The sequence below is a fragment of the Malaclemys terrapin genome, chromosome 12, assembly GCF_027887155.1.
Source record: "Malaclemys terrapin pileata isolate rMalTer1 chromosome 12, rMalTer1.hap1, whole genome shotgun sequence".
Lineage (NCBI taxonomy): Eukaryota > Metazoa > Chordata > Testudines > Emydidae > Malaclemys > Malaclemys terrapin.
Genome location: NC_071516.1, coordinates 24,462,340 through 24,487,070, shown reverse-complemented (window position 1 = coordinate 24,487,070; position 24,731 = coordinate 24,462,340). Strand labels below are relative to the sequence as shown.

The window sequence follows — 24,731 nt, the reverse complement described above, 5'->3', positions numbered from 1 at the left end:
AACTGAAACTTCAGTTTCCACTCCCTTTAAATTTCCAGAAGGTTCAGATTCTAATCCCCCGTCTGTTCCTATATCGTGGATAGTTTTTTGGTTCTGCATCTAATTTGAACGTGGTCACTGTTCTTGCAAAGTTTCAGCATGAAATGGTGGAAATCTCACAAGAACAGCTCACCTTGCAAGAATTTCACCATTCATGATACCTGAAAGATCACCAAATCGGATCTCGGAAGGGTATGGATAGAGCCCTGAAAATCTGTGGCTATCCTCTTTATATCGGTGGATATCTGCATCCGCAGGCCATTTTTGAGGATTGGATGCAGATACAAACTTTGTATCTGCACAGGGCTCTAAGTATGGACCAGGTTGTGATGTGTCATTCCATATTTCTTATGAAAATATGCTTATGATATGAATATGACATAACAGATATACTTTATGCAAGATGGCTAATGTGAGATATCATTGGAAAGGTTATGATTTACTGAACGTGATTGTCCTATTTGTATGCATGTATCATTTCAGTATCTGAAATTAGGAATATTGACTATACATCTGTATTTCAACTATGCTACTTTGGGTGACACCCACTGTTAATACTTCAGGTACAACAATGGAAAAGCCAGACAGGGCGGATGGCCCATCAACAAGTCCAATGGACTGTACAAGAGCTTAGTCTTCCTGTAAACCTGTGGGTCAGCCCGTGAAGAATGGCTACAAGGGTCCTACAGAGGCATGTAACCATGTCACCTGATATTGGAACCCATCTTGAATTCTGTACTTTTCCACAAGACGCTGGGGTGGGGGGGGGAGGGAGGTCAAACTAGGAAACAAAGGACTCCCACCCTATGCAAATCCTATGTAAGGGTGGGAGTGAGGTAATCCAGGTCGTCAGTTCTCCCCTGCTACCCCACCGAAGATGACTGCTGGAAACAACTAAGACTGAACTGAGGGAAAGAACTGGAAGGGCATCTGGCCTGTGGCTGACGGGCATCTGGCCTGTGAAGAAGATTATTAAAACCAAATTTAGGGTGAGAATTTCCATGTAACCAGTTTCTTTAGTGTATTAAGCTTAGTTTGTGTGCTCTGTTTTATTTTCTTAGTAATCTACCTTGTTCTGTCTGCTTCCTCCTTAACTACTTAAAATACACCTATTTTAGTTATTAAACTTATTTCTGGTTTACAATATAACCCAGTTTATGCAATTTCTAACTGGGGGGACGGGAACAAGAAGTGTGCACATCTCTCTTCCACACTGAGGGAAGAGGCGAATTTCATAATATATCTTTGCGTCTGTACTCCAAGGGACATCTGAGTGCTGGAGCAAGTCCCTTAAAATGAGTCTTCCCAAAGCTGATCTGCAGCTGGGTGTGGCCCTGCCTGTGTGTGTGTTAGAGGAGGTTTTAAGAGCCTGGCTCAGCAAGAGAGTAAAGGGGGCCCATGCTGGAAGAACAGGTAGACTCAGTGGTATCTTCAGCACCTCAAGCGGCTTCCCAAGGGGTCCAACTTGTCACACAGGTATGGGTCCGAACATTGCCTACTCTTCCCACCTCAACTAAAAGGATATGAAAAAGGACAATAATCCAGTGACTGTATATACATACCACATAAACAACCCGTTAACTCTATAAAGTAGCCCCTGAGTTTCCTCCTGGTCACCAAGGAACGATTATTTATATGGTGCAGTAACCACGCATAAGCATTTTACAAAACAAAGTTGATGATAAATTCTGCTTCGAAAAAGCTTAAAATCTAACTTGGACGCAAACAATTACTTACCTCTGCTTTTTAGGATTCTTACTCCTTGGTCACCTAGCCTTTTGCTGGCTCTCCAGCTTACCATTCAAGAGCAAGGATCACGCAGTGATGATGGACCAAATCCGCAGATGGTGTAGATCAGCACGGCTCCACTGCGATCAGTGATGTCAATGGATGCAAGCTGATTTACACCAGCTGAGGATCTGGCTCAGTAGCTTTGAAGAAATAAAATTACCTCCCTGCAGTTCCACTTCCGAGACTCCTCTATGATGATATTTTCAAACGCTTGTGTTGGGAGCTGGAGAAGCAGTGACAAGCCAGATCAGCAGTGAGTAAGAATCCAGCATGGATATTTTTAAAAATATGCAGACCAAAGAGAGGACCAATGCAGGAAAGCTTCATGGAACAAGTGGCTTTTACAGAGGGAGTTGACAGAAGAGAGAGGGGTGGTTGGAAAACAAAGATAGGTGAGGCTCTACCAAGCACAGGGAACAGCATAAGAAACGGCACAACGTTGGGACCAAGAAAGGGACCAGGGAAAAGACTGAAGGGTTAATGATGGAGCAATCCTAATCTGTGGAACCTATTTGTGAGCATGCATGCAGGCCTGATGAAATAGATCCTAGAATACCTAAGGAAAAGACTGAAGAGATCTCTGAGCCATTAACGATTATCTTTGAGAACTTGTGGAGGATGGATGAGATCCCAGAGGACTGGAAAATGTCAAATATAGTACCTATATATACAAAGGGAACAAGGACAACCCACGGAATTATAGACCAGCCATCTTAACTTCAGTATCTGGGAACATAATGAGCAAATAATCAGTCAATTTGTAAGCACCTAGAAGATAATAAGGTGATAACTGTTATATCCTTGGGGGCAACAGTTTTAGGAAGAAATCACTGGAGACACAGAATGCTGTAAACCTTCCACGACAACCAAATACACAACAATAATAGTAACAGTCAACAAATCAAATCAAGAACAAATCATGTCCCACCAACCTAATATCCTTATTTGACAAGGTAACAAGTCTTGTGGATGCGGGGAGCAGTAGATGTGATATATCTTGACTTTAATAAGGCTTCTGAGACTGTGTCACATGACCTCCTCATAAGTAAACTAGAGAAATATAGCCTAGGTGAACCTATGATAAGATGGGCCCACAACAAGTTGGAAAACCATACTTGGAGGGTAGTTATCAATGGTTCAGAGTCAAGCTGGAAGGGCATATTGGGTGGGGTCCTGAAAGGATCAGCCCTGGGTCCAGTTCTATACAATATCTTCATAACTTATTTGGATAATGGCATAGGGAGTACACTTATAAAGTTTGCAGACAATATCAGGCTGAGGGGGATAGCAAGCACTCTGAAGGACAGTATTAGAATTCAATATGATCTTGACAAACTGGAGAAATGATCTGAAATAAATAGGATGAAATTCAATAAGGACAAATGCAAAGTACTACACTTAGGAAGGAATAATTAATTGCACGTATACAAAATGGGAAATGATTGCCTAGGAAGGAATACTGCAGAAAAGGATCTGTGGTTTATAGTGAATCACAAACTAAGTAGGAGTTAATCATGGAATACTGTTGCTAAAAAAGCAAACATCATTCTGGGATGTATTAGCACAAACATGGTAAGCTAAACACGAGAATTAATTCTTCCATTCTAATTAGCATTGATGAGACCTCATCTGGAGTATCATGTCCAGTTCTGGGCATCACACTTTGGGAAAGATGTGGATAAATTGGAGAAAGCCCTAAGGAAAGCAACAAAAGGTCTAGTCTAGAAAATATGACCTATAAGGAAACATTGAAAAAACTGGGTTTGTTTAGTCTGGAAAAGACTAAAGGAGGACATGATAAAAGTCTTCAAGTACGTGAAAGGCTGTTATAAAAAGGAAGGTGATAAATTGTTCTCCTTAACCACTGCGGACAGAAGTAGTAATGGGTTTAAATTGAGGCAAGCAAGATTTTAGGTTACACATTAGGAAAAACTTCCTATCTGTAAGGGTAGGTAAGCACCGAACAAATTATCAAGGGAGGTTATGGAATCCCCGTCACTGTTTAAGAACAGGTTAACACCTGTCAGGGACTTAGTCCTTCCTCAATGAAAGGGACTGGACTAAATGACCAATTGAGGTCCCTTTCAGTCCTACATTTCTATGATTCTATGCAGGAGTTCACTTCCATGTACTGCAAATCCTGAAAATTAGCACATGGTCTATGGAAAAATTTGGAACTCAGACGTCTTTCCTGATCAGAATTTATTACAAACACCTCACATACTAAAAAGAATTCTATGTATTTTAATATCTCCAGGTACTGTCACTGAAACATTTACAGTACTACTATACAGGTCCTGGCAAAACATGTCTGCTTATGCAAACTTTGCTCAGTTGTGCTTTTAACTGCAAATTAGGAAAAGACACTTACAGAAAATGAGTATCTCCCAAGTATTTACAGCATATTAAAGTCTCTGACTGGACTAAGTTAAACTAAGCTTAAGAAAAGAAAAACTGTATCCCTTGTTACTGGATTTCTGATCACCATCAGAAAGGTGCTGTTTGTTTTCTTCAGAGCAACATATATGATTTATAACAAGACACCACAGGTCAACAGAATTATGAGAGAGGCTATCAATGCTGAAAGGAACCAGGGCTGGTGTCAGGGTTCCTTCCCCACTCTGAACTCTAGGGTACAGATGTGGGGACCCGCATGAAAGCCCCCTAAGCTTATTTCCACCAGCTTAGGTTAAAACCTGGTACGCTGCCACCACCAAGTGATTTAACAAGAAATAGGGAAAGGACCACTTGGAGTTCCTCTTCCCCCCCCAAAATATCCCCCAAACCCTTACACCCCCTTTCCTGGGGAAGCTTGAGAATAATATCCTAACCAATTGGTTACAAAGTGATGAAAGACCCAAACCCCTGGGTCTTTGGACAATGGAAAAATCAGTCAGGTTCTTAAAAGAAGGATTTTATTAAAAAGAAAATGTAAAAATCATCTCTGTAAAATCAGGATGGAAAATAACTTTACAGGGTAATCAGATTCAAAGAGCCCAGAGGAACCCCCTCTAGCCTTAGTTTCAAAGTTACAACAAAACAGGGATAAATCTCCTTCTAGCAAAGGTAAAATTCACAAGTTGAGAAAACAAAGATAAACTAATACACCTTGCCTGGCTGTTTCTTACAAGTTTGAAATATGAGAGACTTGTTCAGAAAGTTTTGGAGAACATGGATTGATGTCCGGTCCCTCTTAGTCCCAAGAGCGAACACCACCAAAACAAAGAGCACAAACAAAAGCCTCCCCCCGAGATTTGAAAGTATCTTGTCCCCTTATTGGTCCTTTGGGTCAGGTGTCAGCCAGGTTACCTGAGCTTCTTAACCTTTTACAGGTAAAAGGATTTTGGTGCCTCTGGCCAGGAGGGATTTTATAGTACTGTATACAGGAAGGTTGTTACCCTTCCTTTTATATTTATGACAGCTGGGAGGCACAAAAAGAATTAGGCATTGTGACACTACTGCGTCACACTGCCTAACTTTTAGGCATTTGGCAAAATCACTGCAATACACAAGGTCTGAGTTAGGCACCTAAGCTTCTGTACAATGAATGGGGAGAGATAAGCACCTTAGACTGCAATTAACAAAAGCTAGCGTGCTGGGGGGGGGGGCGCTATCTAAGCTAGCAAATGGAGGATGCCATCTAGAGGGGTGTGAATTGAGACCCACCCCTCTCACAGATATAGACACCTAAGTGTGGTCTGCAGCAAGGTGTCTATTTCCTCTTGTAATTCAGATCCAGGAATCCTCTTTAGACTTACTTGCCTTATGCTGTTTTAGCAAGAAGGTGTGGGGTGGGAGGAATGACTCAGAGTGAGAGAGAGCACACGAGCATGAGAATGACTCTGTAGCCTGGTGGTTAGAGCACTCACCCAAGATGGGGAGACCCGGAATCCAGTTCCCCTGTTCCAATGATTAATTATTTATCCAAAGTGCAACAGCTTCAATAGAAGAGATTGAGGGAGCTTCACATCAGAATATCCCATAGCCCAGTGGCTAGGGCACTCACTTGAGTTGTGGCAGATCCCTGTTCAAATCCCTTCTCCCCATCACCAGTGGGCGAATGCTATTCACAAAGCAATCACGCTATATCTGACCTATCAGTCCTCAGCCTCAAAGGAAAGCTGCACAACACTTTCAAAAGATGAGCCTGGGAGCTTAAATTCATTACTGGACACTAAAAAGCATGGACTGAACAAACACACTGGATTTATGGCTTCTTACAATAATCTATAACCCACCGACCCCCTTTTTTTGTCCTATGACTCACAGGTGTTAACGGGCCTCTTTACCTTAAATGGTTCCTTTGAATATGTGCTAATTACTTATGCCAAGCAATATGCTCCATCTTGCATTTTACCTTGATGCTGGGAGCACCTTTCCCAGACCTGAAGGAGAGCTCTGTGTGGCTCAAAAGCTTGTATCTCTCCCCAACAGAAGTTGGTCCAATAAAAATATTACATCACTCACTTTGTCTCTCTAATGGGTTTTTAAGGCATTCAGTAGCGATGTAATTAACAGACAATTTACATGCTCAAGTATTTTCTTATTTGCATGTGTCAATGGGCACAATAAATGAATATGCATTTTGGTGGCCATCTCTTGTATGCCCTTCTTTGAATTTTCAGCAGTGTGCACTACAAAAAGTGGCAAATAAGCTGAAGGAAAGTTTTAATACTGTCTAGGAATGAGTGCCTTACCCTGCATCCCCTCAGTCACGTAAGTAGTTCTCACTCATGCTAGTAGACCTAGCAAAGTCAATGGGGCTACTCAAATATATAAATGGTAGCTGTCTAACTAAGGCTGTGTTGGATCAGGCAGCTCAGGTTTCATCTAGGATCAGAAATGTAGTATGAAGAGAGACTGAGACATAAGCCCTTGAATAAGAGGCCTGGCATGAGACAGGATCTCCTTACAGAATTTGGCAAGAACAGGGCTAATATTTCAGAAATACACATTCCTAAAAAGTGCTAGTTACAGAGTGCTTACGCAAACACATCCCAATATGAAGGGACCAGAGCATTTTGATATTAAGGATGATACAAAAACATTTCCCACGGATAACAGAACATACTGATCTCTTTTAAAAGATAAGGTTATGATGACAGTACGTAATAAAGATGTTTTAAGTAAATCAACATGTACAAAATAATGGGTAATAACTAGCGAAGTCAGGGGGCAGTAACTAACTATGTCAAAGGGAAAGTACTAACTTGTTTGTATTGGGGTATAAAAATGTATCTCAAAGGGAGTATCTTTGACCAGCCTAGGGAGCAGTGGAAAGTCCCACCACTACCTAAGCTGCGTTCATTGTCACGAGCCTACATGTCTTCGTATACTCGTAGAGTCTGCCAGATGCTGTTACTGTGCCTCGCCAACAATAAACCTAGCCAGGTGCCTTTGCTAAAAACCAAATCTGTAAATTTATTAGGCAGTTTAATTAAGGTCTGCTATCTCCGCAGAGCTGGGACAGCACATTGAATAAACACGTACGCAGCCAACACCAATCATGTTGAAAAAAAGAGAGATAGCATCAGAAAAGTAACTGTCAAAAAAATCCCAACACACGCAAAATCCCTCCTTGGTATGAAACATATCTGTGTCCTATCTGTTTTCTGAATCATATCTGTATGTTACATGGTAGGAGCGCTTAAACTGATAACAGAAAAACCAGCTACAATCTATGCTCTATTTCAAAGTTTGAGAACCAATGGTTCACAAAGAAAGCGCACAGTCACACAAAGATGAACTGCTTGAAAACTTTGATTCTATCCACAGCAGCAACAATTTCAGACAGTTTCAGCCAAACATGAACAAAAATAAACTCTCAGAAATCACTTCTCCCCACTGCAAGATTTTAACGCTCCGTCCAGCTGAACTCATATTCCAAAGGAAATGGCTGTCTCTAAGCAAGCACAAACACACCACACTCGGCGAGGTAATCATCACCCTAGAATAAGCCACTCCAGCATCCTCACCCGCTCACGTTAAAAAAAAAATAATAATAAAAATAAAATAAAATAAAATAAAATAAAGCAATTTTCTGCTGAAATCTCTGCCACATTTCACAGCCAGTCATTTAGAAATCACATGGGAATGCTGCATGCATCTGCAAAATCGCATCTTCTCTCTCTCCAAAGGCAGAATGAAGGATAATTGTAAAATAATGACAAGTTTAAGAAATGTGCAAAACAGAGTAAAATTCCAAACTGCAAAACAGCTCAAATTTCATTTTAATAACACTACTTTGCACATATATAGCATCATTCATCTGAGGATCTGAAAATGCTTTACAAATAAGCTCTCAACATATCTTTGAGGTATTGCTACCCTTTTTTTCAGACAGGCAAAGTGACTTTCCCATGGTTATGCAGTGGCTTGCAGAATCTGGTCTAGAACCCAGCACTCCAGGTTATAGGTCCATACTCTAACCACAAGAGCCTCCTTCAACAGACAAGTCAAAACCAGACAATTCAACCAGATTTACTATTGTAGTGTGATTCACATAGCCCTCTAACTCCCCTAGACAAAATCTCAAAGCTAGAATGTTTCTTGTCTGCTTTCCTCCTCTAACCTCTTTACTTGTCCCACTGCCCCTGGGCCCATTCTTGTCTCCATTCTTACTCTTCTTTTTAACTTCTCATTCTCTCTAGCTCTTTCCCCTCACACTACAAACATTCTTTACTTTCTCCCATCTTACAAAAACCCTCCAATGACCCCCACTTGCCCCATCTCCCTTTTAATCTCTAAGATCATTGAACATGCTGTCGATAATCACTTTATGAAGTTCCTCACCCTTCAGTTCTGTCCCAGACCTTCCCAGCAGGGCTGGCTTTAGGCTGTTTCCCCCGATTCCCCCAAATCGGGCCCTGCGCCTAAGAGGGCCCCATGCCCGTGCCTAAGAGGGCCCCGCACCCTAAAGAAGAGTGCCTAACTTAGGCGCCTTTTTAAATTTTTACTCACCTGGCGATGGTCCAGGTCTTCGGCGGCATTTCAGTGGCGAGTCCTTCAGTGCCGCAGAAGACCCGGAGCGAGTGAAGGACCCACTGCCAAAGTGCCGCCGAAAACCCGGACCGCTACCGGGTATTCGAATCGGGCCCCGCACTTCCTAAAGCTGGCCCTGCTTCCCAATCCAGCCTCCACCCCTAGCACTCCACTGAAATCACTCTCACCAGTTTCTAATGACATCTTCTTCACCAAAACTTAGAATCAATATTCCGTCCCCATACTCCTTTACCTTCACCAGCCACCTTCAACACACTTGACCATGCTCCTCTTCTTGAAATCCTGTCCTCCACTGGCTTCCAGGACTCAGTTTTCTCCTGATTCTCCCCTACCTCTATAATCGCTCCAGTGTGTCCTCTGGAGGGTCCTCATCCTCCCACTGGTTTTCTGTGAGGGATTCCACAGGACTCTGTCCTTGGTCCCCTTCTCTTCTTTCTCCCCATCTTATCTCTGGATAAAGTCATCCACAAATGCGAATTCAACTACCATATCCATTCTGACAACTTACAGATCTCTTCCTCCAGACCTGTTTCCTTCTAATCTCCCCGCTGTCCCTCTCTGCTACCTCCTTTCTCAATTGCTGTAGACAGCACCCCCATTCTACCTGCCTTCTTCAGCTTGGCCCTCTCTCTAGGTCCACACATCTAGACTATGTCTACATCTTGCTGATTCTTTCTGCATAACATCTCTATGATAGGGCCTTTTCTATCCACACACAGCTAAAACTCTTTGTTCATGCTCTCATCATCTTGCATCCTTCTCTCTGGCCTTGATAAATACAACCTTGCCCCACTGGCATCCATTCAGTACGGTGCTGCAAAGATTTTCCTAGCTTGTCACTTTGACCATGTCACTCCTCTCTTTACATCCTTCCATTGGCTCCCCATTTTCTATTACATCAAATATAAGCTACTTGTATTCACTTTCAAGGCCTTTCATAGCCTACATCTGCCCTACCTATCATCTCTCAGTCACTCTGGAGATCTTGACTCCTGCCTCATGATGCCAGCCTCTATTGCCCAGTTGTCAAATTTTCAAACAAGCCACTTTGTGCTTTCTCCCATGCTGTCCTTCATTTGGAAGGAGCTCCCAGTAAATATCCACAAAACTGACACACTATCCTCCTTTAGTACCCTCCTCAAAACTCTTTTCCCATGATGCCTCCAAAACACTTGACAATGGTTAAGCTGCTGATGAGCTGAGACCACTGTCTATCAGGCTGGCCAACATTGTCTCACTGTTTCCTTGTATTCTTCCAAATGTCTCTCCATCTGTTGTCCCTTGTCTTTGGGACATGGACTGTCTTTTTGTTCTGGGTTTGTATAGTGTCCAGCACAACGGGGCCCTGGCTCGTAGATGCTACGTTGATACAAATAAATCACCACCACCACCCATATCCTTTCCACCACATGAACACAAGTGGAGTGTTTTCTGGCCTTGGCTACACTTGCAGCTGTACAGCGCTGTGAGATAAACCTGTCTTCGTACAGCTGAGTAGGGAAAAGCGCTGCAGTCTGGCCACACTGCCAGCTGCCAGCGCAGTGGTGTGGCCACACTTGCAACATTTGCAGCTGTGTTGGGAGCGGTGCATTATGGGCAGCTATCCCAGCATTCATGTGGCTGCAACGTGCTTTTCAAAACGGTGGGGTGGGGTGGAGTGTGACAGGGAGTGTGGGGGGAGAGAGAGTGCTTTTTGGAGTATGTCAGCTCTCTATTTTGCAAGTTCCGAACTCCCGGCCCCCTGCTCATTCATTTACTCACTCAAAGCCAGCTGCAAACTGTTTGCTTTTCTCTGTGGTACGAGCTTTGAAACCGGCACATCCGCATTCCTGCAGCCGGTCACAACAATGGAGAGGATTGGCCACTTGACAAGGTGATTAGTACAGCGCTGCAAGCGTTTACACTCACACCCATGAGTTGTAGCCACTCCGCTGCAGCTGTTATTCCTCTCGGAGATGTGGAGTACCTGCAGCGGTGTACCCAGGGAGATACAGCGCTGTAAGTGCCCTGCCAGTGTGGATGGGGAGTGAGTTACAGCGCTGGGGGAGGCTTTACAGTGCTGTAACTTGCAAGTGTAGCCAAGGCCTATCTCTACTGAGGTAACAGCTTTTGTAAAACACAAGCAGTCCCAGCCAGTAGCTCTACAATGGAAGCAAAGCAGAGACTTACCTCCTTTTGATGGTGAGCATTGCTCCTAAGAGGATAATAACAAACATCAGAAGGCCAGCTATAACCCCAGCCATTTTCACTGTGTTGTCAGCTTGCTTTTCGGGCTCCACTGCATTGGAATTCTGGGTGGAAGCTCCTTAAAAGGTGGAGGGAGGAAGGAAATAAAAATTAGAACTTGCAGAAAATATCCCACAGTGATCAGATTTTAACAGTTAAAACCTAATGATATGCCTATAAACAAATTGCAGAAGTCAAATTGTCCATCTAGCCTGATCTACTGCTTTCAGCAGTGGCTAGAAACAGATGTTTCAGAGGGAGGTGTAAAGCCTCAGTATAACACACCTGATTAATTTTACAATATTATACTATAGGGGAAAATGTCTTTTTCAGATAGCAATCATCTTATACCCAGAAGCAGGAGAATTAATAGCAGTTATAATTTTAATCCTACATAATTTAACTGCAGGTGCTAATCTTAGGGACAGAAACAGCAAACAGCACAAAGTTTACAGTGAAGCATCCCCATAATAGTTTTGTAGCAACATTTTTTCTTCTGCAGTCAGAAAAAATATGTATTTGCCACTACACTGATTACACATTCAACAAACATTAATCCAAACATACAAAACAACCCCATTGCCCACTCAAATCATCTACTTTGTTCCATGTATGAGTTCTTCTGTCTTTGGCAAGGCAACACAATTTTCACCTCAACAGAAAATGTACACTGTGGACATTTAAACATCAAATATATTTATAAACTTACTCTTTGAAAAGCATTTCCTCTTTCACTTACTTGCCAAGGTCTGACTTCAAGGTTCTGTTTCCCCTCCAATAGTTGATCACTTTGTAGAATGTGGCTGCCCAATTATTTAGCGGTGCTACTCATGGGAAGCCTATTACACCTATGTTGTGTAGACTTCACTAGCTACTGCATTGATTTCCTCCCAGATAAAATTTAAATGTGTTGAGTTTGATCCAGAAAGCCTAAAGGTTTTGTGTGACAGTCTATACTATTATGGTCATCATTTTTACAAGACTATGATAAATTTTGTACGAAGTATGTCTTGTAAGGTACCATTTGAAAAGTCATAATCTGCTGAATATCTTTATTGTGATAAAATATGTGTAGTGACACTATATGTGAGGTTATAAGATTCTGCTGTATGATTGTTACTGAAATACATAGAAATTCTGGGGTCCTACATACCAATTTTTCAGAGACAAAGATACACTAGCACCCCAGACTTGTGTTAAAGGGGCATCACCTACTTAAGCGACCATCCTTCAGCAGATGGGAAGTATAAACAAGACATTTACAGTTCATCACAGGGACGATTCAAAGCTCACATCCACAATGGTCTGTGCATCACCATGACTCAGCACGGATGTTTCTAGCACAACAGATTGAATTATAAAGGAGGAAAACATTTGACTTCATCTCTCCTCCTCCCATCTCTCTGATCATGGCATCAACTCTCAAAGAACTAAACTAAGACAGAGTGGTCCCAGGCTGAAATGACACCCAGCCTGCGAAACAACAGCGTATAGGGTGAGACAAAAACTTTGCTTTTACAGTCATTTTGCTTGTTAAGTTAGGTATTAGCTTGCTTATTACTGTTTTATTTTCTTTTGTAACCAATCCCGACTTTTATGCATCATCACTTGTAATCATTTAAAATCTATCTTTCTGCAGTTAATAAACTTATCTTATTGTTTTATCTTAACCAGTGTGTTTGGATTAACCAACGTGTGGGAAACTCCTTTCGGGATAACAATGCTGGTGCATGTATCATTTTCCTTTGATGAAATGATGGTCTTTCTATGACCTTGCATTGTTCAATAGTTTGCTGGACAGTACAAGGCACATATTACTGGAGGAACAAGGTTGGGACTAAGAACTTGCAGGTATTGCCCTGTACATAATTAATCAGTGACTGGTCAGAGCACTCTGGGAGTGAATTTGCAAGCTGATGGCTATGTGAACAAGCCAGGAGTGGGTGTTCTGACAGCATAGCAGCATAAAAGACACCCCAGGCTAGAGAATTAAGACGACACAGCTGTTCAACGGTCCAGATTGTACCCTGGGTAATGTCACATTTTGAATATTGGTTGCCTAAGAGACTACGGGACAAATGCTGATATCAACTGCATTGTTGCTATTATTTATTTAGCTACTGATACAATATCTGACTTCATTGTGGTTATTTAAATTTACAACCAAGATCACAACCTGACTGCATGAGCTATCTTGTCTGTTGAAGTCAGCTGGCTCCTCATACGTGCAGCTCTCAAAGTTGAACACTTATAGGTTGGGAAAGGGGAGCAAGGGTGGAAAGCAAATTGTTCTCATTACAAGGTTCTGAAGTTTGCTTCCCTGATTGGTCTGACAAAGCCCAAGTGTGCTGACCTTCAAGGAAAGTTGAATGGATTCTCTGTTCACCAAAACTAGTTAGTGTTTGAATCAACTTTCTGAGACACAATTGGGAGTCTCATTGATTAATTTTTGTCATCTTATTATTTTGTCATGTGCTTTAAAAGGTTGTACTGGCAAATATGAATCACAATGGATACATCTGCCTAAATAAAACAAATAAAGAACACACAGGATGTAAATAAGTTCCTACTGGCCAAACCCTGTCCAAACTGATGGACTTCAATGGGATGAGGATCTGGCCCTAAAACAAACAGGAGATGCTGTTTCAAGAGGCTGTTTTCTTCTCGTCAGCTGTTGAAGGGCAAACATGGACCAATGACAAGTAAATAAAGGAAAAAACTAATTTCCAGACATTTTGTTTTCAGACACACATGCAAATTTCAAATTCTACACTAATGGGCTAATAGCCTAAAATTTGATGTGAAGCCAGAGAGAGTCAGACTGGTCCCCAAAGTTCAAGGGTGCTTAGAACCAGAGTTCTGATGTGAAACTCTCTTTACTCCACAACGTGTAGCCTGAAGGAGCTTTTTTTTCTTTTATGTTTGAAAGATCTTCTTTAAAATTCATCACCACACTGACTTAATAATGTGAACTGGCCAATCACTAGAGAGAGTCCACATGACGCATTGTGATGGATGGAGCTTGCTGGTGGTTAGGGGGTTAGACCTTTGTTTACCATGCCTCTAGTCTTTCCACCGGGACACTTTCACACCGGGTGGAGGTCTGTCTTTTATTGGGGATTGACTTGACCCTCTGGTCAGGTTATCACTCAGTCTTATCTCCCTGAAGGACCCTGTAAGGGTTACCAAATGTCCAGTACACAGGAGTGCCTTACAGTTGCCTCCCTGGGCTCCTTCCTACCACCTACTCTCTTGTCGAAGTCTTGCAGTCTGTCTCACAGTAGTGAGAGAAGAGGTACTAGTTGAACCTTCAGCCCCACTGGGCTCAGCCAACAGGTTCTTCCTCTCCAGGAGTAGGTTTCTGCATTGCCCTTTCTCCGGAGCTCTCAGGGTAGGGCCTTCTCTCTGCCTTGTCAGGCCAATTCAGAGCTGTCTCGCTCCCTATTAAGCTCCACAACTAGCTGAATCATGTTCTGCAGGTACAGCTGGGTGGGGTCACCTTGTTCCAGAGTTGCTCCTTAATTAATCCTTTTAGTTGTAGTGTCGCATTTATACACCCCATCTCACACACATCCTACTAGGTGAGGTTGAGAATGTTTCTGTGAATCACTTATAGAAACAGATGTCTTTTCCCCTGCAGCCTCTTTCTGGTTACCAATGGGTGATGTTGACTTTTCATAGAATGATAGAAGTGTAGGACTGGAAGGGACCTGGTCTAGTCCAACCCCCTGTATTCAAGGTAGGACTATGTAATAACTAGAACATTCCTGACAGGTGTTTGTCTAAACTGTATTTAAAAACCCACAATAACGGAGAGTCCACAACCTCCCTAGGCAATTTGTTCCAGTGTTTAACTACCCTGACAGTTAGGAATTTTTTTCTACTGTCCAACCCAAACCTCCCTTGCTACAATTTAGTCTCATTGCTTTTTGTCCTATGCTCAGAGGTTAACGAGAACAATTTTTTACCCTCCTTCTTGTAACAAACTTTTATGTACTTGAGAACTGTCATCATGTCCCTCCCCAGTTTTCTCTTCTCCATACTAAATAAACCCATTTTCCCCCCAATCTTTCCTCATAAGCTGAAGCTTTCTGCATAAGTTTTCTAGATCTTTCATAATTTTTGTTGCTCTCCTCTGGACTTTCTCCAGTTTGTCAACATCTTTCCTGAAAGTGGCACTCAGAACTGGACACAATACTTTAGCTGAGGCCTTGTCAGTACGGAGTAGAGTGGAAGAATTACTTCTCAACTTTTTGCCTCATTTGGATGTCCTCAAATATTATGAGACAGTTTTGAATGCTGGTATTTCAAATTTCATTCATCAAATTTCAGCACTAGGCTGAGACTGGTTGCATGATGGACGTTACAAAGTTGGAGTCTCATAGTATTTCTTTTTGTTTAAAATACCTTATTATATTGTCAGGAGTTCAAAACCCTCTGATGTCTGAAAACAAACATTTATAAAAGCTATCAATTTACAGTAGCAATATTTTGAACATAGCTTATGTATTGCCATATCAAATTGTCAAATATAGTGCCATCTGCCAGAGAAGTGCTGAAGATTCAAGGTGAGATTATGAGGCTCTTTTGAACTCTTCTGACAGTCTTTGCAGTTATCATAGACCCACCTATAGATCTGTATAAATAAATAAATCAGTTATATGCTATAATACACCTTTGAGGCTGTAACCACATCTGCTTTAACAGGCATAACAGCAGTTATCTAAAGGAAAACCTATGCTGTTACAGGAAGCAGTGAAGCATATTCAGGAGATGGCATTCTTCACTTTCAGTCTGGCATGCTGTCAGGGAATATTGTGCTTAGAATTGTCCATATTTCAGATGAGAATTAAAATTGAGGGCCTCACTACTTGCAATTATGAAGACCCTATTGCATTTTCTAACAGAGTTGATTAGTGTAAGAAATAATTCCTGTGTACGTACAGTTGAAAAACATTTTGGGATCCTTCAGTATGAAAAGTCATAAAAAAAAATAAGGAATTGAAAATAAAATATGTATATAATTTCCATTTGAATGTTGTCTCTTCAGGTCTTGGAGTGAGGTTGGTTAAGAGTTACAGAACATCCCATCAGCTGGACAATCCTGACTCACTGACAGAGCAGAATATATGATAATAGTGCAGCTTTCTTGCTGCAGAGGGTTAATACTTGAGCTGTCAAAAGTGTTCGACTTGAAACTCAAAAGTACTCCTAATCAGTTTTCATTTAAGTGCAAACTGTATCTATGAACACATAGTGGTGTTCAAAAATGGTGTTAGAACATCTGCCACGTATTTGAAATTGGACACAACAGTTTTTGCCCCATCTGGATGTCCTCAAATATTTTGAGACAGTTTCTGACACTGGTATTACAAATTTCAGCACTTGGCTGAGACAAGTCGCATGATGGAGATTACACAGTTTGAGTCTCATACTATTTCTTTTAGTTACCTAATTAGTTGAGTTTACTCCAAGTGCTCAGGAGATACAGCAAAAGTTGTTTTTCACTTGGTTTTTCAGAAGAGGCTGCATTTCACAAATTCTCTGAGCCAGGTTAAGAGAGTCAATCTGCCTCAGCTAACTGTCTTGGAATTGATAATTTTACAGTATCAATAATTCCTAAGCCTCACAATGCAGATGGCACCAATCTGAACTGCTGTCTTAAAATCCTGATTTTTATCTATGCTAATGAATCAGAATAGCGTGAACTTAGATGGTTTCCCTGAGATACCCAAAATCCTACTAATCATTAATACTTAGTATTTTATTAGTTCAAAGTGCTGTTCATACATTGATTAAATTATCATAACAACCATGCAAGATAGGTAGTTAATTATTCTTATCCTTATTTTACAGATCAGGAAATAGGGTCCACAGGCATTCAGAGACTTGCCCAGGACCACACAACTATTTGACAGCAGGATCTAAACCCCAGATTTCCTGAGTCCTGTGCCCATTCCATCAGATCACACAGCCTTTCAAGGAATGCTAGTAAAAACATGAGCAGTTCACAGAAATGAAGGAGTTGTAAGCTAGGTACAGGAATGGCAGATGTGTCACCAACTTGCTAGAGGCTGAAAGACCTGAAGTGAAAGTAGGGTCCAGAATCAGGCCTGCAGCAGAACCAGTTTCTGGGAAACGTACTGAGCGGAGCTGAGCTGAAGCAGGCTGGCTGATTGGCTACACTGCCTGCTTGGTTGGAAGAGTCAGCAGACCGGCTCTCAAGTTCATCAGCTGCTCAAAGCATTTGCCCTGGTTGTGATAGCTCCCGTGCCTGCTTGTTCCTAGTCTTGCTCCTGTCGTGGACCCTTGCCCCACTCCAGGTAACCTGGTTCTGACCCTCTGCTCTGATTTCTGACATCTGACTTCACTTCTAATCCTGGGCTCTGACTCCTCTAACGATGACACTGGGCTCAGATTCCTGGCTACTGACTCCTGTTCTAATCTCTATGCTTGGCTCCTGTTCGGACCACTAGACCGGACTCCTGATCAGACCTCTAAGAATGATCACCCGTGTCCCGGTCACATGACAAGACAACACTAAGGAAAATTTTCACTTAGAAAATTGAAGGGCAGCAATAAAAACTGAGAATGAGAAGCCAGCAGGTAAAAAAAGTGAGGTGATGGTTCACATGAAAAACACTCTTAAAAGATAGGTGATTGAAGGGATGGAGCTGAAAAGGAGTGTCAATATAATTTAAAATACAAGTTTACTCTGTGTAGGACCTGTCACACAAACCATGCTCCACATTCAAATGTTCCATATTTAAAATACTGGTTACAAAGTTGAAATAAAAAGTGAAATTGGAGGGAAAGATATGAAGAGCCATAGACAAAAGAGAAGAGGAGATTTACTTACCTCTAACTGAAAGTTCTTTGAGATTTGTGGTCTCTATCTTTATTCCACTGTGGGTGATGCATGCGAATCATGCACCCAGAGGTGGAGAATCTGAAATCAGCATCCATTGGTTCATGCATATGCCCTGGCTCACCTCTTGCCTCTGACCCAGGGGATAAAGGTCGGGGTAGACTGACCATCTATCCGGTTCCTTCCCAACTGTGAATCAGATAAGATCTGAAGTAAAGGGGAAGAAGGGTGAGAAGTGGAATTGATAGGGACCATACATCTCAAAGAACCTCCAGCTACAGGTAAGTATCCTCCTCCTCTTCTTCTTCAAATGATGATTGACAAGCAGTACCTAAGTAGGAGGAGGGTGCGAGGTTGTAGATGGTATGGCTGAGCAGAGCACCACCATTCCAAAGAAGACATCAGCAGAAGAGTACTGCAATAGGGCATAATGTCTTGTAAATGTGTGAAAGGAGCCCCACATGTCCGCTTTACAGATGTCCAGGAGAGGCACTGCCTGAAGTGATGCCATAGTTGCTACTTGCACTCTGACAGAATAAGCTCTTACCCCAGGGTGGAGGGAGAGGTTTGAAAGCTGACAGCAGAGTAGAATGCAGCCAAAGATCCATTTGGAGATCTGACTCTTTCTGCTATTGCAACTAACAGCCTCAGGGGTTTCCTGATTGGTTTTGTTCTCTGTAGGCAGAAAGACATGGCCGGCTGAACATCGAGGGAGTGGAGTCTTTGTTCCTCTGCGGAAGCATGCTGTGTTGGGAACAACACAGGTAAGCAAACTGATTGGCTAAAGTGAAATTCCAAAACTACTTTAAGGGTGAATTTGCGGTGTACTCGTCAAGAAATCTTATCCTCATGGAATATAACATATGGAGGATCTGTCATTATCACTCCAAGTTCTCCAACCCTTCTTGTGGGGTGATGGCTACAAGGAAAGCAAAGGTGGGCTTGCTTACAGCCAAGTCTAGTTTCTTTGAAGTGGACTTAAAGGAAGACTTAGTCTCATGCTTATGAGAGTGCTTCCTAACTTCCTGACAAGACCCAGCTGTGGGGGTCCATGGAGGGGGATTCTCCCACACCAGAATCTGACTTCACAGCAGGAGATGCACTCCTTACTGAATCAGGCCAATGTACAGTGGGGGTTCTCTGGCCTATGTCCGATTGGGGTCTCACAGCCTTCTCCATGAGGTGTTTGCAGAGACAAAGTTACTGTCCTTCTCAGGTATGGGTGAGGAAAGATCAGTAGATATTGCACCTCGCCACGATGTGAGCTTCCCCAAGGCAGTACAGGCAGCATTTCTGGTCATCGCTGACTGAGAGGATCATGGGCAGGAAGCACAGAGTTTTGATGCCTGGAGTAGTGGGCATAGCTTGGTGCCCGGACAGGGTATGGGGTGGGGAGGTCCCCTTGGGAGACTAATCTAATGCTAAATAGTAAAAACTATTTAAAACTATTAAAACTGTTAAACTATTTACAAACTAGATGATTCTTATGTTGTAGAGTGAAGCCGAAGCTGCAGACACTAAAGGGCCTGACTCAGACTATGTGGAAGTGAGAAGGAACTGCAGGCAGTCCGCATTGCACTTTATTCTCTCAGTTGAAGGCATGAGGTTAGCCAGGGCACGTGCGTCCACTGCTTTCAAATTCTCCAACTCCAGGTATATGGTGTGCATGTGTAACCGACAGTGGAATACCGTAGGAACTGAAGCTCTTCCTTCAACAATAACCACACAGCATGGAAGGATAGAGAAGTGGTTGCTGCTACATGAGTGCAGAAGAGTGAGCAAATGAAATGGACCATAAGAAAGACTTGTTCAAGTGCATGGACTGTTTTATAAGCAAGCAGGGCTGTCCTCAACACTGGGGAAACTGATCAGACTAGATGTAGGAAACAGTTTAGAAGAGACTGTCATGGCTTATGAAAAGGAGAAGGCATCCAAAAAGATAGGTCTGGACAGAAAAGGCACAGGTTTAGGCTGAGAGCCTGGAAGAATTCTTAGTAGGCATGCCGCATGACTTATTACACACAGGACACTAAGCTTTCTCTTTTCAAAAAGTTACCCTTGCTACCACAACATCAGAGAATTTCTTTCAAAACAAACCTGACTTAAAAAAAAGAAAAATACTGTAGGGAAAAAAATAAAAAGAAGAATATTGTTTAACTAACCTCCCTCTTTTCTGATCAGCTTGGCTAACTATGGAGTTAGCATGAGTAAGGGCTTGTCTACACTGGCAAGTTTTGTCAATGAAACTAATGTCGACCTGAAAAAAATTGACAAAAGCAAAGTCGCCAAAGTGAGTCTACATTTGCTCTCTCTGTCAACAGCTCGTGTCCACATTCAGGACACCAATGTCGACAGCATGAGCAATGCACTATGGGTATGTATCCCACAGAGTCTGGTGACATCATCTGTCGCTAGGTGTTGTGGGAAGGCGGAAACTGAGTGCGGCGCATCCTGGGATGTGCAAAATGTCCCGTCATGCACCGCTTTGTGTCCCAGCCCTCCAATGGTTTCTGGCTGCCTTTCGCACCATTCTGGCTTTCCTTTTGTGCTGTTTTTCCAACAGTCAGTCTTTGTAGTTTGCGCCAGCATCTGCAGTGAGAGAGGATGGATCCCGCACTTCTCTCCTATGCGCTGTTAACTGTTGTGAGAACATTGCGCATGGCAGCAGAGTTACTCACAAAGTTACTGACAGAGGATGAATTGCAGGCACCCGAGTGTGATATGGACAGCTGCAACTTATCAGTGCTTTTGGCATTCACAGAGCAGCTGCATACGGTAGACCGTCGCTTTTGGGCTAGGGAAACAAGCACTGACTGGTGGGATCGCATTGTCATGCAGGCGTGGGATGAAGACCAGTGGGTATAGAACTTTAGGATGCGTAAAGCAACCTTCCTGGAGCTATGTGCTGAGCTGGCCCCTGACCTGCAGCGCAAGGACACCAGAATGAGAGCTGCCCTTTGGGTAGGGAAGCATGTTGTAATCGCTGTGTGGAAGCTGGCGAATCCAGACTGCTACCGGTCAGTTGCAAATCAATTTGGAGTGGGGAAGTCTACTGTTGGGACTGTATTACTCCAAGTGTGCAGGGCAATAAATTCCATCCTGCTGCAGAGGACCATGACTCTAGGAAACGTGCATGAAATAGTGGATGGCTTTGCAGAGATGGGTTTCCCTAACTGTGGTGGGGTGATTGATGGCGCACACATTCCAGTTTTAGTGCCAGACCACCTTGCCTCAGAATACATCAATAGGAAGGGATACTTCTCCATGGTGTTGCAGGCACTTGTGGATCACCGGGGGCATTTCACGGACATCAGTGCAGGCTGGTCTGGAAAGGTGCATGACGCATGCATCTTCAGGAACAGTGGCCTGTACAGAAAGCTGCAGGCAGGGACTTTCTTTCCAGACCACAAGATCACAGTGGGGGATGTGGAAATGCCCATAGTAATCCTGGGAGACCTGGATTACCCCTTACAGTCCTGGCTCATGAAACCTTACACAGGCACCTGGACAGCAGCAAGGAGTGTTTTAACAACAGGCTGAGCAGCTGCCACGTGGTAGTCGAATGTGCCTTTGGCCGTTTGAAAGCTCGCTGGAGGTGTCTCAATGGCAGGCTAGACCTTACCGAGGATAATATTTGCATGGTCATAGCCATGTGCTGCACTTTGCATAATCTGTGTGAATCTAAGGGTGAAATGTTTGCTCGGGTGTGGAGAACTGAGGCAGAGCTCTTGGCTGCACAGTTTGAACAGCCAAATGCTAGGGCTGTCAGAGGAGCCCAGAGGGCTGCTATTAACATCAGAGAGGCTTTGAGGAACCACTTTGACAATGAGGGGCACTAGCATATGTCTGCTTTGGAGTTGCTTCCCTGGTGCATCCATGTACAATTTTGGGGCCCAAGATCCATGCAACAAAATGCTTAAGAAGCCTGTTCCTGAACGTGAATTGATTGCTATACGCTTTTGTAGAACACAGAATAAAAACGCTGTACTATTAAATACCTTAGCCTTTATTTATCGTTAAAAAGGGTAAAACCTCACAACTGTGTGTAGCTCCAGCTACCATTGTGCAAGCTGTGAGAGGGAGTGGAGTGATGGGGAAACTCAGGAGTGCTGTGAAGTGAAAAGGAATGTGTGGGCATAGAGGAGGGTGGGGTTGGCAAAGAATTGTGCATGTGTATGTGCTGCTGTGGAGGTCGACCACTGATCTGCTCAGTCTGCAGCTGTATCAAAGACTTGAGCATCTCTGTCTGATCCTCCATAACTTTTATCATCCGCTCTGTCACTTGCCTACCAGCTTCCAAGCACTCTTTGGGTTCCCTGGTCAGTCTCTCATTGTGCTGCAACACCTTCCTGAATAAGTCTTCTTTGCTGCGTCTCGGCTTCTTCCTTATCTGCCGAAGCCAGTCAGCAGGGGTGCGTGGTGTGTTCCTCAAGGTGTCGCCTGCTGTGGACAATGCACAGAAGAGGGATTGTTACATTCCAGAAAACGATTGAAACATTTCAGTAAGAAGGGCCTTTTGCAACTAGCAGCAATCACTTTCTCACTGACTCTAGGCAGGCATATAGCTCCGCGAGCACCCCAATCATGGTGAGTGTCGGGAGTGGGGGGAAGGTGGTTGCGAGTATGGACAAAATGGTCACGACTTGCAGGGCAGATTTGCAGGGAACTCATTCTAAAATTATCACACACTTTTCCACTGGCGGCCAACCTGCTGGCTGACACCTCACTGCTGCAGGTAAGCAGGGAAACCAGGGCACAACTACTGCACAACTACGGCTTTCACTCTGGTCTATATGCAACTCAGCTATGTGCCGCTTGGGTTCCAGCTCCAGTGACTGCTAAATGGCATGGTCCAGTTTCCTACAATGGGGGAACTAACAAGGCTGCAATCCCTTGGAATCTGTGGCGGAGGATTAACAAGTACCTCTTGGAAACTTTCCAGAGCCTCTCTCTGGAGGATTCCCTGCAGGTCTCGATGTCCACTGACACCCTGCTTGGCCATGCAGATTAGCTACTCAGGGCAATGTCCAACTCACATAAAACACTACCTGCCTCCCACTTTTCAATTCCCTGTCACAGCAGCTTACCCAGTGTCTCATCTGCTTCCTGCTCCCCGTAGAGCACTCTGGAGTGGAGAAATGTTCCTGGCTGCCTGCCCCACTGGGTGACCTTGCTGGGAGCTCCAATTCTTCATCCAGAATTTCAGCCTCCGGGTTACTCCCTTTCTGCTGCCTCCAAAGTATCCACAGGGCTATCGGCGATGGAGGTGGGGTCACCACCGAGGATAGCATTCAGCTCCTTATAGAAGTGGCAGGTCTTAGTTGCACCACCGGAGCGATGGTTTGCCTCCCGCACTTTATGGTACACCTGCCTCAGCTCCTTTATCTTCACTCTGCACTGCTGCGTGTCCCGATCATAGCCCTTTTCGCACAAGGCTTGAGAAATTTGCCCATGTGTGTCCCGATTCCTATGGGTCAATTGCAGCTGCAACTGAACAGACTCCTCTCCCCATATACTGATCAGTTCCAAAAGCTCAGTGGTGGTCCAAGCGGGAGCATGTTTGGTATGATAGCCAGCTATGCTCACCTGGGAAGCCAGCAAGCAGGAAATAGAATTTAAAATTCCCGGAGCTTGCAAGGGGGAGGGGTGGGTTCAAACCACTGACCAGGGCAGCAGGGGAATTAGGGGACACTTTCTGGGGGCCAATAAAATCGAAAAAATAAGATGTGATGTCTACACTGGCTGTTTGTCGACAATAAAGGGAGGGGAAAAGACAAAAGTCTCTTGCCTAGTTTTGGCGACAAAAAACTTCCATCCCTGCATTTTTTTCGACAAAAGTCCCATTGCAGCGTGTACACTATCGCTGTTTTGTCACCAAAAGGCAGTTTTTGGAGACAAAACTTGCCAGTGTAGACAAGCCCTTCGTCTGTTAAGTAGAGCTATATCTTTATTTACTGCAAGTAATGGATAGACTGTAAACTGAGTATGACACTTCCAAAAGTACATAAGACCCACTTTCAAAAGAGACATAGGCTCACAAATCACTTGAACATTTTACCCTTAACCAAATAACTTTAGGTGCTGTTTGTTATGCTACTGGCCAACAAGTGATTAAGACCTCTGAGGATTTGGAAGAGAGTTTCCAAAGTTATCCTATGGATTAATATCCTGAAGTTTAGAGCTCTAATGGAGGTGCACCTCCTTAGCACCTCTGAAAATTTGGCCATGCAATTTACTCTGAAGATGATAACAGTAAGATCCTGTGTAGACTAGTTCCTCTGGCTACCTTGAAACAGATTGTCAACAACCATGTTAGACCAACGACTTATTTGTTTATCAATAAGAGAGCACACACAAGCATTGTTTTAGTAGGCTTGAATTTACTGGTTGTGTTAGAGAAGACTGGTTTGTAAATATAAAAATATAATCCTCAACAATGTATCCGAGTATGAGGACTTCAGCAAGGCACGTAAAATGTTGATCTTTCCTTCCATGAAGTAGAAACCAAATAAAACAATATATTAAAACCAGAAAGAGATTTCACAGAGGTCATTTCTGGAACTAGAACTGTTCATTAAAAAAAAAGCACACATACACACACCCTCTCCTTGAGGTAAAAATGTAGTGTCTTTTCTGTCCACAGTTATTGAAGAACGTAAATACCAGAGGCCTAATGCCTCATAAATGAGGACTCAATGGTACAATTTCACCTAAACAAAAGGTTTAAAAGGGACAGAGAGAGTAACCTGTTGCCAGGAGCCAACAACTTTCAGCCAAATGATAAATGTAGAGAAAGCAGAAGCAC

The 24,731-nt window shown here is 43.2% G+C and overlaps 1 protein-coding gene across 4 annotated transcripts in view; it reads right to left on the bottom strand.

Annotated features, from left to right (window-relative positions):
* PTPRT (protein tyrosine phosphatase receptor type T) overlaps positions 1 to 24,731 on the bottom strand; it is a 699,175-nt gene that overhangs the window by 96,434 nt on the left and 578,010 nt on the right. For all 4 annotated transcript variants that reach the window (XM_054046511.1, XM_054046508.1, XM_054046510.1 and 1 more), the window contains one exon: positions 11,002 to 11,137. In XM_054046511.1, coding sequence (XP_053902486.1) covers positions 11,002 to 11,137 — 136 coding nt within the window. The remainder of the gene's footprint in view (positions 1 to 11,001; positions 11,138 to 24,731) is intronic.